The sequence below is a fragment of the Elephas maximus genome, chromosome 26 (assembly GCF_024166365.1).
Source record: "Elephas maximus indicus isolate mEleMax1 chromosome 26, mEleMax1 primary haplotype, whole genome shotgun sequence".
Taxonomy (NCBI): domain Eukaryota; kingdom Metazoa; phylum Chordata; class Mammalia; order Proboscidea; family Elephantidae; genus Elephas; species Elephas maximus.
Window position 1 is genome coordinate 27,314,401 of NC_064844.1, and position 13,006 is coordinate 27,327,406.

Below are 13,006 nucleotides of genomic sequence, written 5' to 3' on the forward strand. Positions count from 1 at the left end.
TTATCCGGGAATGCTAGGAACCCTTCTGAAATCCAAGTTCCCAGCCACCACCCTGGGGTGGGCCTGTCTATTGCCAGTCTCAAGCCTTCTAGGTTAACTCTTTTCTGCACCTGTAAAAATTAGTAGAGCACATAAACAGATGTTTTATCAAATAAGAAATACCAATGTATAAAATAGGTTTAATCTCTAGTGATTAAATAATTGTAAGTTACCACAACCATAAGATAACATTTTTTCATCAGTGTAACTGACCAAGAGATTCAAAATAATGGTTATAATCATTGTTGGGGAAATATAAATAAAAGAGAAATTTCTTATACTGCTGGTGGAAATGTAAAATGGTGTGAATTTTCTGGAGGGCTGTTTGACAGTGTGTCCCCAAAGTTTTCAAAATGTGCTTACCCTTTGACCTGGCAGTTCACCTTTTAGGAATTCATCCTCAGTGATTAATGTCCACTTAGTTTAGTGGTTTGCTACATGAATTAAAATTCACATTGCAGAAACATGATTTCTCATATGTGAAAATGTTGACTGTGTACTGCTAAGTGGGAAAAAAGCCTCTGTGCCTAATCTTTCCCTAGTATTGTCCTTTTTCCTTGGAACCCTTTTTCTACTTTGTGTGCTATCTTTGAATTCCCCTCACTGTGGTTGTTTTCTGCAAACTCCCCTTATTCTGTCTTTGGGGCAACCCAACTGTAAGAGCCACCTTTCAGCCTACATCTCTCTGTCTTACTCCCTTTGGGGTTCAGAGGGCTCCAAACTCAGAGAGCCTCATAGTACTCATTCTTAATGCTACCAGTTGTACTACTTCTGCTGCTTATAAAAAGATTTTTGGATTAAGCAAGAAATTTAACCACTATTTCATAATAATGTTACTTTTGATTGTATGGTACTTGGAAAGATTTTCCAAGTTTTTAAATGAACTTTTAGAATACCAATCCACTGATAATTGGAGGCCCTGGGTGGTGCAAATGGTGAACACGTTTGACTCCTAACCAAAAGGGACAGTTTGAGTCTACCCAGAGGCATCTAAGAAGCAGGGCCTAATGATCTACTTCCCAAAAATCAGCCATTGAATACCCTATGGAGTACAGTTCTGCTCTAGCACACATGGGGGTGCCATGAGCCAGAATTGTTAGAAGTATGTTTCTCTCCCACATATATTTTGTTAGTCAAATATATTTATTGAGCATTCTCTGGAGAATTGTGTAAAATAGCTTATAATAATCAGTCTTAAATATCAGGGCAGGGTCTTACCTTTATTGTCAGATTAAATTTTAATCCTAGGGAACATAACAGAGAACCCCTGAGAGAGCAGGGGAGCAGTGGGATGCAGACCCCAAATTCTTGTGAAAAGACCAGACTTAATGGTCTGACTGAGACTAGAAGGACCCCAGAGGTCATAGTCCCCAGACCTTCTGTTAGCCCCAGACTGGCACCATTCCCAAAGCCAACTCTTCACGACAGGGATTGGGCTGGACTATAGAATAGAAAATGATACTGGTGAGGAGTGAGCTTCTTGGATCAAGCAGACACATGAGACTATGTGGGCAGCTCCTGTCTGGTGGGGAGATGAGAATGCGGGGGGGGGGGTCGGAAGCTGGCTGAATGGACACGAAAATAGAGGGTGCAAAGGAATGTGCTGTCTCATTAGGGGGAGAGCAACTAGAGTATATATAGCAAGGTGTATGTAAATTTTTGTCTGAGAGACGGACTTGATTTGTAAACTTGCACTTAAAGCATAGTAAAAATTTTTTTAAAAATCGTAAAGACATGTAAATTGAAGACCAGACCATGTCAAAATGCATATATGGCTGCCTGGTTTTGTTCCTGTTGTGAATTAAGATGGCCTTACCATAATTTTTATCTATAGTATACAACAAAACCCTATAGATGTTCATTTGTAAATATTACTTTTCAGATGTCAATCCTTTTGCACCTGGGGTTAGTTCTCGAAGTGATATCCGTTGCAGACACCAAGGTGTTAATGTAACAGAAACTGGTCTTGAAGGACTTCTTTTTGGAATGCTAGACCGAGAGACAGATCGAAAATTATGTTCTGATATTCATGACACTTTGGGGCATATGCTTTCATCTCTGGCAATAGAAAAACTGTCCCATTGGCTAATGCTTTGTAAAGATGTTCTGGCAGCTTCTAGTGGTACGTATTTAATATACTAAATATGTTCTTAAAGTAATGAAAATGGTTTTATTTCAGATATGTGGGGGCGGGTGTATATCCATAAATTTGAGTTTACATTTAAATATGCTAATAATTTTTAATCTATAAAACGCACTGCCGTTGAGTCAATTCCGACTCATAGCGACCCTATAGAACAGAGTAGAACTGCCCCATAGAGTTTCCAGGGAGCACCTGGCAGATTCGAACTGCTGATCCCTTGGTTAACAACTGTAGCACTTAACCACTATGTCACCAGGGTTTCCTTTTAACCTGTAAATCCCTGTAAAAATGTTGAAGGTTAAATTATCTTACAAACTAATGAATTTCCTATATGTTTTTGGAAAATAGCTAAGTTGAAACTAAATTTTTATATATAAAATCCTAAGCTACTCTGTGGCTGAATATAGTATACAAAACTAGTGAAAAATATAAATTAGCATTATGTTATTCTTCCCTTGGTATTTGTTTAAGAAAATAATAAACTTGAGAATTGTATTATTTTCTAGAGAAAGAGAATGTAGTCATTTTTTAATTAGAAGTCTTTTAATATTAATGCTATCTCTAAAGCATCTTTTTTGCTAAGTGTGATATTGTTACAGTATGCTTATATTTTTGTTACAGATATGAGTGCTGCAACTCTCTTAAGTAGTGGAAAAGATGAAGAATCTGAAAAGAAAGATGAGATGGATGATGATACCATGTTTACCACACTAGGTGAAGAAGATAAATCAAAGCCCTTTGTGGCACCTCGCTGGGCCACTCGGGTATTTGCTGCTGACTGCCTGTGTCGAATCATCAATTTGTGTGAGAATGCAGACCAGGCTCACTTTGATCTTGCCATGGCACGTTCTGCAAAACTACGAAACCCCACAAGTAAATTTAAAACCAGTACTTCTTTTGCCTGATATATTTTTATAAGTTTGGAATATTTTCCCACTATAAGACATGCTTTAAACTATTCCTTTCAGTTATTTTAAGTTCCCTGCCTTTTACCTTAGTTTTCTCTCCTGTCTCTATACCGTCCATCCACCTTCTGATCCGTATTTGGAAGATAACGTGAAGAAGGTGGTCCAAAGATAAGTGTGTGTATGTTTGTAAATATAACTTGCCACTGGGATAATGACGGCGCTTACGTATGTTTCCTCAGTTAAATTGTCCTAGTTTTAGCCCTTCAGTGTAAAAGAGATAGCAAAACGCTAAGGTGAGCTTTCTATCCCAGCCATGGAGAATGTCAGAATTCATGAATTCCAAGGCAGATTTCTTTTTTTTTTTTAAGGCAGATTTAGAACTCTCAGATTTCAGAAATGCTATTAGGTATTTTTGAAAAGGTGAAAACTATTCATTAGTGAAATACTTCATTGCTTCTTATCTTTTGTAAGCTTTTTATACCACATACCTCCTGGATCAGATATTATAGGAAATTTACAAAGAGATCATCAAGTCCAGTAGCTTCACCTTACAGATGAAGAGACTAGAGAAGTTGTACTTTATTTTCTTTTCATCACTTATCATTTTTTTAAATATCCAAAGACAGATTATATGTCTGTAAATTAAAAATTCTTTCCAGATTATTTTTATTCTATATACAAAGCAGCAGAGCTCACAAATAAATTTAAAAAAATAACTAGACAAACAAAAAAACAGTTGTATTCATATATAAAATGTGAATCTGAATATAGGGTATCAGCAAAACACAATATGTCATGAACACAGTGTGTTCATTTATGTCAGTATTCAACAAATATTTACTGAATCCTGTTATTTGCTATGAGGAGCCCTGGTGGCGCTGTGGTTAAGTGCTCAGCTGCTAACTGAAAGGCAGCAGTTCAAAGCACCAACTATTCCTTGGAAGAAAGATGTGGCAGTCTGCTTTCATAAAAAAACCAAACCCATTGCCATCGAGTTGATTCCAACTCATAGCAACTCTATAAGACAGAGTAGCAGCCACTGTGACACCAGGGTTTCCCCATAAAGATTACAGCCTTGGAAACCCTATGGTGTGGTTCTACTCTGTCCTATAGGGTCGCTATTGAGTTGGAATTGACTTGATGGCAACGAGTTTGATTTTGGTTATTATTTGCTACAATCAGGGATACAAAGAAAAAAAAAAGTATAGTCTGTATCCCTAAGGAACTACTCTAGAAGACAGAGAGTCTGACTTATCATTCAGATAATTATGGTATGTTCAAATGATAGAGTAATTTGGAAAAATAAAAAAAGTGAAATTCATTTCCTGAAGACCCAGGGGATACGTCACAAAAGAGGTGATTTTGAAGCTGGATTTTAAAGGCAGAGAAAAAGTTTTACAGTCAGAAGTGGAGAGGGTGATTGTATTAGTTTTTCATTGGTGCTGTAACAAATCATCACAAATTTATTACCTTACAATTCTGTAGTTTGTAAATCCAATATGAGTCTCACTAAGCCAAAATCAAGTTGTCATCAGAGTTGTGTTCCTTTAGGCTCTCGAGGTGTTATGGATTGAATTGTATTCTCCCAAAATATATGTTGGAATTCTAACCTCTCTACCTGTGAATGTAATCCTGTTTGGAAATGAGTTTCTTTGTGGTGTTAATGAGGTTGTATCAGTGTCGGGTGTGTCCTAAACCTAATCACTTTTGAGTTATTAAAAAGAGCAGATTAGACACAGAATCAATGCCCAGTCACAGGGGGAAAACAACTGAGGCAGATGAATCCACAAGTCTAAGAACTCTAAGGATTGTTGGCTAGTAGGAGCCCTTGTGGCACAGTGGTTAAGTGCTCGGCTGCTAACCGAAAGGTACGCAGTTCGAACCCATCAGGCACTCTGTGGGGGAAAGATGTGGCAGTCTGCTTCCTTAAAGATTTATAGACTTGGAAACCCTGTAGGGCAATTCTATTCTGTTCTATAGAGCTATGAGTTGGATTCAACTCAGAAGCAGTGGGTTTGGTTTTGGTTAGAAGCTGAAATAGTAGAGAAGAACTTCTCTGATTAGATTGTTGTTGTTTTAATAGGTTGTCTCAACCTATTACAGCACCATTTTAAAGTCCAAAATCTCATCATCTCAAAAGTCCTACATTTTACCCTCTAAGTCATCCAAATCAGGTCTGGCTTATCCTGGGGCACAATTCTAAGTTATCTGCACCTAAAACACAGTGGTGGGACAGGCATAGGATAAAAGTTATAGACATTCTGATTCAAAAGGGCAGAAAATATAAATAGGAATCACTGGTCCCCAAGCCAGGAGCCCTGGTGGTATAGTGGTTGAGAGCTAAGGTGTTCTATGACCAAAAAGGTCAGCCGTTCAAATCCACCAGCTGCTCCTTGGAAACCCTGTGGTGCAGTTCTATGGAATTGACTCGACAGCAATGGGTTTTTGGTCCCAAGCAGTTTTCACGTTCAGCTGGACAACTTCCATTAGATATTAAGGCCTGAAATTAGTCATTTGTGGTTCAAGGTGCTGCCCTTCCCATCCTATTTCCTTTTTCATGAAAGGGAACATCTGTTTGTAGTTGAGTAGTTGTATAAGCCTGTTTTCTGCCTGTAGTGTTTTGTGAGACTGCCTGTCATCTTTAATTTCATATTCCTTCTCTTTCAGTCCAAGGTGGTAGTGTTTCTGCTGATGTAAATTCTGGAAAACCTTCTGAGCCTCCCATGTATATCACAGGGATTCACGCTATTAGACAAGAGGCTTTTCTACAGATCTTTCCTAGATAATTTCATTTGCGTTTTTTGGCTTCCGCTGAGATGGCTGAGGGGCAGTGCTCCCGAGCTTTCTAGATGCTTTCTGATTTGATCGAGAGGATCTGTGAGTCACAGCCTTATTCTCTTCAAAGAGCTCGTGTGCCTGAATGGTCTGACCTTTTCCTCGTTCTGAGGTATTAGTAAAAGGTTGTACAAGCACACCCTCAGCTTCTTCTCTACAGTAGCTTTCTTACAGTGAATCTCTCAATCTTAGCATCTTGTAATCTGTATAGGCTGAAAATTTCTGAAATCTTCAATTCCTGGTTTTATTTTGTTTTTTAAACAGTCTTCCCCTCAATTTACCTCTTTCCTCTCACACGTTATAAAAGTAGCAAGAAGAAACCAGCCTACACCACAATGTGCTTGGAAACTTCTTCACCCAAAGGTCCAGTTTCACCATTTACAAGTTCTACTTTCCACATAACTGCAGGATACAATTCTAGTAAGCTTTCTGCCACTATATAGTAAGTATCCCTTTTCCTCTAATTTTCAGTAGTGTGTTCCTCACTTCCTTCTGAGCCCTCACCAGCAACACCTTTAACGTCTACACTCCTACTGACAGTCTTGTACATGGTAAGTATTCTCTAAGACAATTTAGGTTTTCCCCACATGCTCCTCGCTAAAAGAGTTGTTAGCATCCATATTTCTTCTATTAAGTATATTTAAGGCAGTGTAGGCTTTTTCTATCATGCCCCTCAAAATTCTTCCAGCCTCTGCCCACTTCCTAGTTTCAAAGCTACTTCTGCAGTTTTGGGTATTTACAGCAGCACTCCACTTATGGAACCAAAATCTGTATTAGTTTTCCATTGCTACTATAATCACTATCAGCTTAGTGGCTTAAACAGTGCAAATTTATTATTTTATAGTTCTGTAGGTCAGAATTCCAACATGTGTCTCTCTGGGCTAAAATCAAGATGTTGGCAGGGCTGTATTCTCTTCCAGAAGCTCTAGAGGGGTTGTCTTTCCCTCTGCATAACGTGGTCCTTGGCTTCTGGCTCCCTTCCTCTATCTCCAAGCTAGCATCTTTGGTTTTCTGTGATCCCTCTTCAGTTGCCACATTTCTCTCTCTCTTTCTCTCTCTCACTTCAGCCAGCAAAGGTTCTCTGCTTTTAAGGACTAAAGTGATTAGATTGGGCTGACTCAGATAATATAGGATAATCTCTTCATCTCAGGATACACAGCCTTAAACACCTCTGCAAAGTCCCTTTTACCATGTAAAATAACATACTTACAGGTTTCAGGGATTAGGGCATGAACATCTTTGAGGCCCTTATTCTGACTACCATACTGCTTTATTATAAGCAGAGGGAATAAGAGAATTTGTAAAGCAATGGAAGCATAAATGCGCATACCATATTTAAGGAATTGTGAAAAACCTTTGATTGGCTTTCTTTCCTTTGTATTTAACTGTTTTTATTTTTGTGTGTGTGTGTGTGTGTGTATCTTGTTGTCCTTTTACCTGCATTCTCAGAGATCCTCACAAGTTTTCTGTGTATATAATTGGTAATTGTTTACTCTTTTCTGCCTCCTTGTGGATCTTAAATCTGCTTTTGTGTTTTTAGTTTTCCTATAATTTTCTATATTTCTTCCACCTCCATTATAACCTTCTCGTTCTTTATGGTTATCTCTGCTTATTCCATAGCAGCCATGACTTTTTACATTTTATTGAGGGTACCAAATGATTTTCTAAATATTCTAGTTTATATAGAACATTATTTTCAGAGGTTAGCTAGTCTCTGAATCTTTAGGATCTTCACCCTTGTATTTCTTCATAATAAGCTTATTTGTTTATATATCCTCAAAAGAAGAGAAGGCTCTCCATATTTGGAATTTGCTCACAAAGTGGGTAGAGTTTGTGTTGGGGGGGTGGATTAACTCATATACTCTGTCATTTACTAGGGTATTTCACATCTGCAGCTGCATGGTAAGCTGATATAACAGCTCCCCCCACCTGATGTACTTTGTTCTGCCTGCCATTCTGATTCTGAACAATCATGGCAGGGTATGTGAGAAACAATAGAACCAATGAATGTGTTATCTAGGCTCTTCTGCCATCATCCTCATCTCCCTATCTACTGAGCTTTAGTTGTAGGGAACTACTACTCCCAGAATATAATAAACCTCTTAAAAAAAAAAAAAAAAACCTATCGCTGTTGAGTTGATTCTGACTCACAGCGACCCTATGGGACATAGTGGAAGTGTCCTATAGGGTTTCCAAGGAGCGGCTGGTGGATTCGAACTGCTGACATTTTGGTTAGCAGCTGATCTCTTAACCACTGTGTCACCAGGGCTCCAAAGACTTTTGCAACCAACTGCAGTGGCCTATAGCATGGAGCTACCCAAGCTCAGCAGAGCCAGTTACTAGCTCCCCACTAGGCCATGTCATCTCTGCAGGGTTTAAGTGATAAACCTCTGTCAGCCCCCAAATCCTTCCACGTTTTGGGCTTTCTGCCGTCGTGGAGAAACAACTTTCACCAAAGCCTTCTTTAACAGAGATTTTTATTGTGACATCAGAAAACGAAATGGAAACCTGGATGCAAGCACTCAGGCTTTAACAGACCAAAATCCAAAGGAGTGCGATCTATAAGTGCTTTTTATACCACTTTGACAGGTGCCGATTTATTATGAGTAAAATACTTACAGGCTATGATTGGCTAAAGACAAAGAATTAAGATTATGATTGGGTGATCTTGTTTTTCTAACAACTCGGTCTCTTGGCTCAGGGGTCCTTAATGTGTCATATGATAATTGTTTTTTATTTGTTATGTGGGCTACGGATGGTATTGGGTAGATCGCTTCCTCGGGTAAATTGTTATTTATTTGTGGCACGCACATTCACTGTCCATTGAAACAGTTAGAGCGTGCTGTCCCTCTCCTTAGATATAGTTTCCTATTGTTTTAAGCTTTTCAAATTCTGACAGACAAGTTGGCCGCTGTGGTTATGTTAATTCTTTATCATTGCCCAGTACCCTTTTCCACTCTCATCCCTTCAGGTGCTCTTCTCTTTGGATTTAGAAAAAAGAGAGGTCTTGATTTGAGGAAGGTTGAGGGAAAGATTTTGTAAAGAAGTTACAGCACTTTGATTATTGAAGAAAGCAGCATTCTCATTCCAGGGACAGTTGCCTAGTTTGGGGTTTGGTAGCTTGATATAGTCTTAAAAACAAAACAAAATTTAGGATTTATGAATTAGGTGACAGAGTGCAATAGGAATAATGAGTATTTTTATTACTGTGGAGAATATTTTATATATTATGGGCTCGCATAATGTGAATAGGCCATTTTTAATTCAGTTCCTTCTGCCTTGGAAATTTCCTCTCCAATTCTAGCAGTAGTTTATTATAGCTGGTTTTATTGATGGTGCATTTTTTCCTTCCTCAGTTATGTGAGGAAGCACTGAGGACTTTTAGCTAGATTTTTCCCCCCTTCTCCTTGCCCCTACCCCCAAACCGAAAGATATTCCTTTTAAATTTAAGATTCTAAAAGCAGTATTTTAGGCAAGCACCCGAAAAATGGAAAGTTTGTAAATTTGTAATCTTGACGACAACAACACAGCCTGTGTAAATAGTAGCTACTTGGGAATCAGCTGTTTGTTTCTGAGCCATAGCATTTCCACTGCTTCAAAAAGACTTTAAGAGTCTTACAGATGATTTGGGGCAGAGGTGGGGCCAAGACAGCGAACTAGTCACAAGCTTCCTCTGAACCCTCTTTCGACAAAGACCCAAAAAAACAAGTGAATTGATTACATATATGACAGTCTGTGAACTCTGAGCATCAAACGCAGAATTAAGGAATCAGTCTGAGCGACGGGGGAGGGTGAGAGCGCAGAAGCAGCAACGAGTTGCCGAGCCCGCACAGCGCCTCAGTTCCTTGGCGCCGTTCTTTGGCAGACGGTGGCGGGGCTGATTGTAGTTTCCTGAGACATGGCAGCTTCAGTAAAAGAAGGCAAGCAAAGCAACGCACCCCTGATCCTGTGGCGTGTCTGCAGCGGGACTAGCCGTGGCATTTAGGAAGTGGCTGCTTCAGCGAAAGAAGGCAAACGAAGTGCCAGCACCCCGGCCACCTGGTGTGACGGCCACAGGACGGGCTGTGGAGTTTAGGACAAAGCTGTTTCAGTGAAAGAAGGCAAACGTGGGATGCAGCCCTAACTCCCCGGGGCAATCTCGGCAAGGACCCAGCCACCGCACACAGGCTACACACGCCTCTGGAATCTGAGATAAAATAGAGTGATGTTTTAGCTCAGATTTTGTCTAATATACCTTGTGAATCTAATAGTTCCTTCTTTTGAAAGTACTCCTGTCTATCTGATCCCTCCCCCCTCTGCCCCAGCCTGCTTCATTAACAGTTGATTTCCCTGGGCCTGAAATAGAACCTGCTGTGCTCTCTCTGAGCCATTCTCCTGGCCTGGGAGAAGAAACGAATTAACAAATGGGAGAAATACTTCCCGACTCCCCTAATCTGGAAGCTCAGAGCAGAAGCAGCTCCAGTCCAGGCTTAAGTGAGCCACAGACTTTGGCTTTCACCCCTACATGGATCCAGGTGGCTATTATTTTGCAAGGGCAAATCTTTAGAGGTCTGACTGTAATTGTTTCAGCTGTGCGGTGGAGAGGCAGGTTTTGCAGGCCTGATACTGCTCTGCCTATTAAATAGGGCCCTCACCTACCCACAGGAGGGACCTGAGGTCTCAAGGCTCCATCCACACCAACTAGCCACCTGCGAAAGGGTTCCGAGGATAGTGGTGCCTACCAGTCTTTACAGGTATATGCATTGAGTGCCTAAGGTACAGCTGCAGAACCCATCCACCAGAGTGCTCTAGAGAACAGACACTCCTTCCTCACTGACACTTGGGGGAAGGCTGTCAGCACTGTACTGTCCTCAGAGTGTGACCCCCTGCCACTAGCAGAAACCAGTGCACACAACCATGACCACTGCTCCTCTAAGATAGTAGATGAGAGCCTACACCACACACTAGGTGACCGAGTATCAGGACACCTGAGCTGAATCTATACAAGAATAGTGAATAGACTCGTTGGCTCATAAACCTGGTAACAGCTCTAGCCATCTAGTAAGAGGACATTAGTGCTTCAAAGCCTCCAATAATCAAGTTAGCTCACTCTAATAGCCTAAAACACAAAACAAAACTAAGCAAGAAGCTAGGATACAGTGAGCAAACATAAAATAAATTATTACAATAACTTACAGATGGCTCAGAGACAGCAGTCAATGTCAAATTGCATAAAGAAGCAGACCAGGATTGCTTCAACAGACTCCCAAAACAGATAGTCAGGGACTCTCCCGGATGAAGATGTATTCCTGGAGTTACCAGATGTGGAATACAAAAGATTAATATACAGAACTCTTCACGACATCAGGAATGACAGGAGGAACGAGATCAGGCAACAAACAGAAAAAGCCAAGGAACACACAGAGAAAGCAGATGAAATTAAAAAGATTAATCAAGAACATAATGAAAAATTTAATAAGCTGCTAGAATCCATAGAGAGACAGCATTCAGAAATTCAGAAGATTAACAATAAAATTAACAGAATTAGACAACTCAGTAGAAAGTCAGAGGAGCAGAATTGAGGAACTGGAATTCAGAATTGGGGAGATGGAGGATAACACATTTGGCATCAATATATTTGAAGAAAAACCAGATAAAAGAGTTTTAAAAAATGAAGGCACCCTAAAAATCATGTGAGACTGTATCAAAAAAAATAACTTGCAAGCGATTGGAATAACAGAACAGGGAGGGATAACAGAAAATACAGAGAGAATTGTTAGAGATTTGTTGGCAGAAAAATTCCCTGACATCGTGAAAGATGAAAGGATATCTATCCAGGGTGGTCATCAAACCTCATACAAGGTAGATCCCAAAAGAAAGTCACCGAGACATATTATCATCAAACTTGCCAAAACCAAAGATAAAGAGAAAATCTGAAGAGCAACCAGGGATAAGCGAAAAGGCAAAGGAGTATCAATAAGTTCGGACTACTTGGCAGAAACCATGCAGGCAAGAAGGCAATGGGATGATGTATATAGATCATTGAGAGAGAAAAGTTGTCAGCCAAGAATGATATATCCAGCCACACTGTCTCTCAAATATGAAGGTGAAATTAAGACATTTACAGATAAACACAAGCTTAGGGAATTTACAAAAACCAAACCAAAACTACGAGAAATACTAAAGGGAATTCTCTGGTTAGAAAATCAATAATATCAGATATGAACACAATACTTGAACACAGAGCAGAGAAACCAGATATCAACTCAGATAGGGAAATCAAAAAATAAGAGTCTTACAGCCTCCTGAAAAACTCAAGTTCCCTGAGCTTGATAAATTCTTTAGATAATTTCTGTTGCTGTTTCTTTAAGTTCACTGATCTTTTCTTCTTCAGTATCGAATCACTATTAATCTTATCCAGTGTATTGTTATTTCATATTTTTTTTTATCTTTAGCAGTCTCATTTGCATCTTTTCTAACTTTGATTTGTCTCCCACTGCATTCATGCTTTTGCTTTTCCTTCTTGAACGTACAGAATACATTTCTAATAGCTGTTTTAAGGTCACTGCTAATTCTGTTATAGGTTCATTTCTGGTTCTTTTTCTGTTCATTGATTTTTTTTCCTCCTCATTATGAGACATATTTTTCTAATTCTTTTCATTCCTGTAATTTTTTATTAGGTGTCAGACGTTGCACATGTTAGGATGTTTATGCTAGATTTTGTTTTATTCCTTTAAGAACTGTTGAACCTTGTACTGGGATATGATTAAATTACTTTGAATTGTTTCAAGGCCTGCTTTTCAGCTTGTTAGGACAGATCCAGTACACCCTTTACTAAAAAAAAAAAGACATTTCCCCTTTCTATATAAAGTTTTATTGAAACATAGCCATAATCATTTGTATATGAATTGTCCATGGCTGCTTTCATACTACAGCAGTAGAGTTGAGTAGTTGTGACAGAAGCCATATGGCCTGCAAAGCCAGAAATACTTACTATCTGATCTTTTGTAGAAAAAAAAATCTACCAACTAGGAATTACAAACTAGTTTGGGGAAAGTTAATTATTTTACTTCAAATGTCACTTTGTATCCTGTAACTTCAT

General features: G+C 39.3%; 1 protein-coding gene across 2 annotated transcripts in view; it reads left to right on the forward strand.

Annotated features, from left to right (window-relative positions):
- Window positions 1-13,006, forward strand: part of HEATR5B (HEAT repeat containing 5B) — a 122,614-nt gene that overhangs the window by 69,387 nt on the left and 40,221 nt on the right. For both annotated transcript variants that reach the window (XM_049870227.1, XM_049870226.1), the window contains exons 23-24: window positions 1,922-2,161; window positions 2,804-3,055. In XM_049870227.1, coding sequence (XP_049726184.1) covers window positions 1,922-2,161; window positions 2,804-3,055 — 492 coding nt within the window. The remainder of the gene's footprint in view (window positions 1-1,921; window positions 2,162-2,803; window positions 3,056-13,006) is intronic.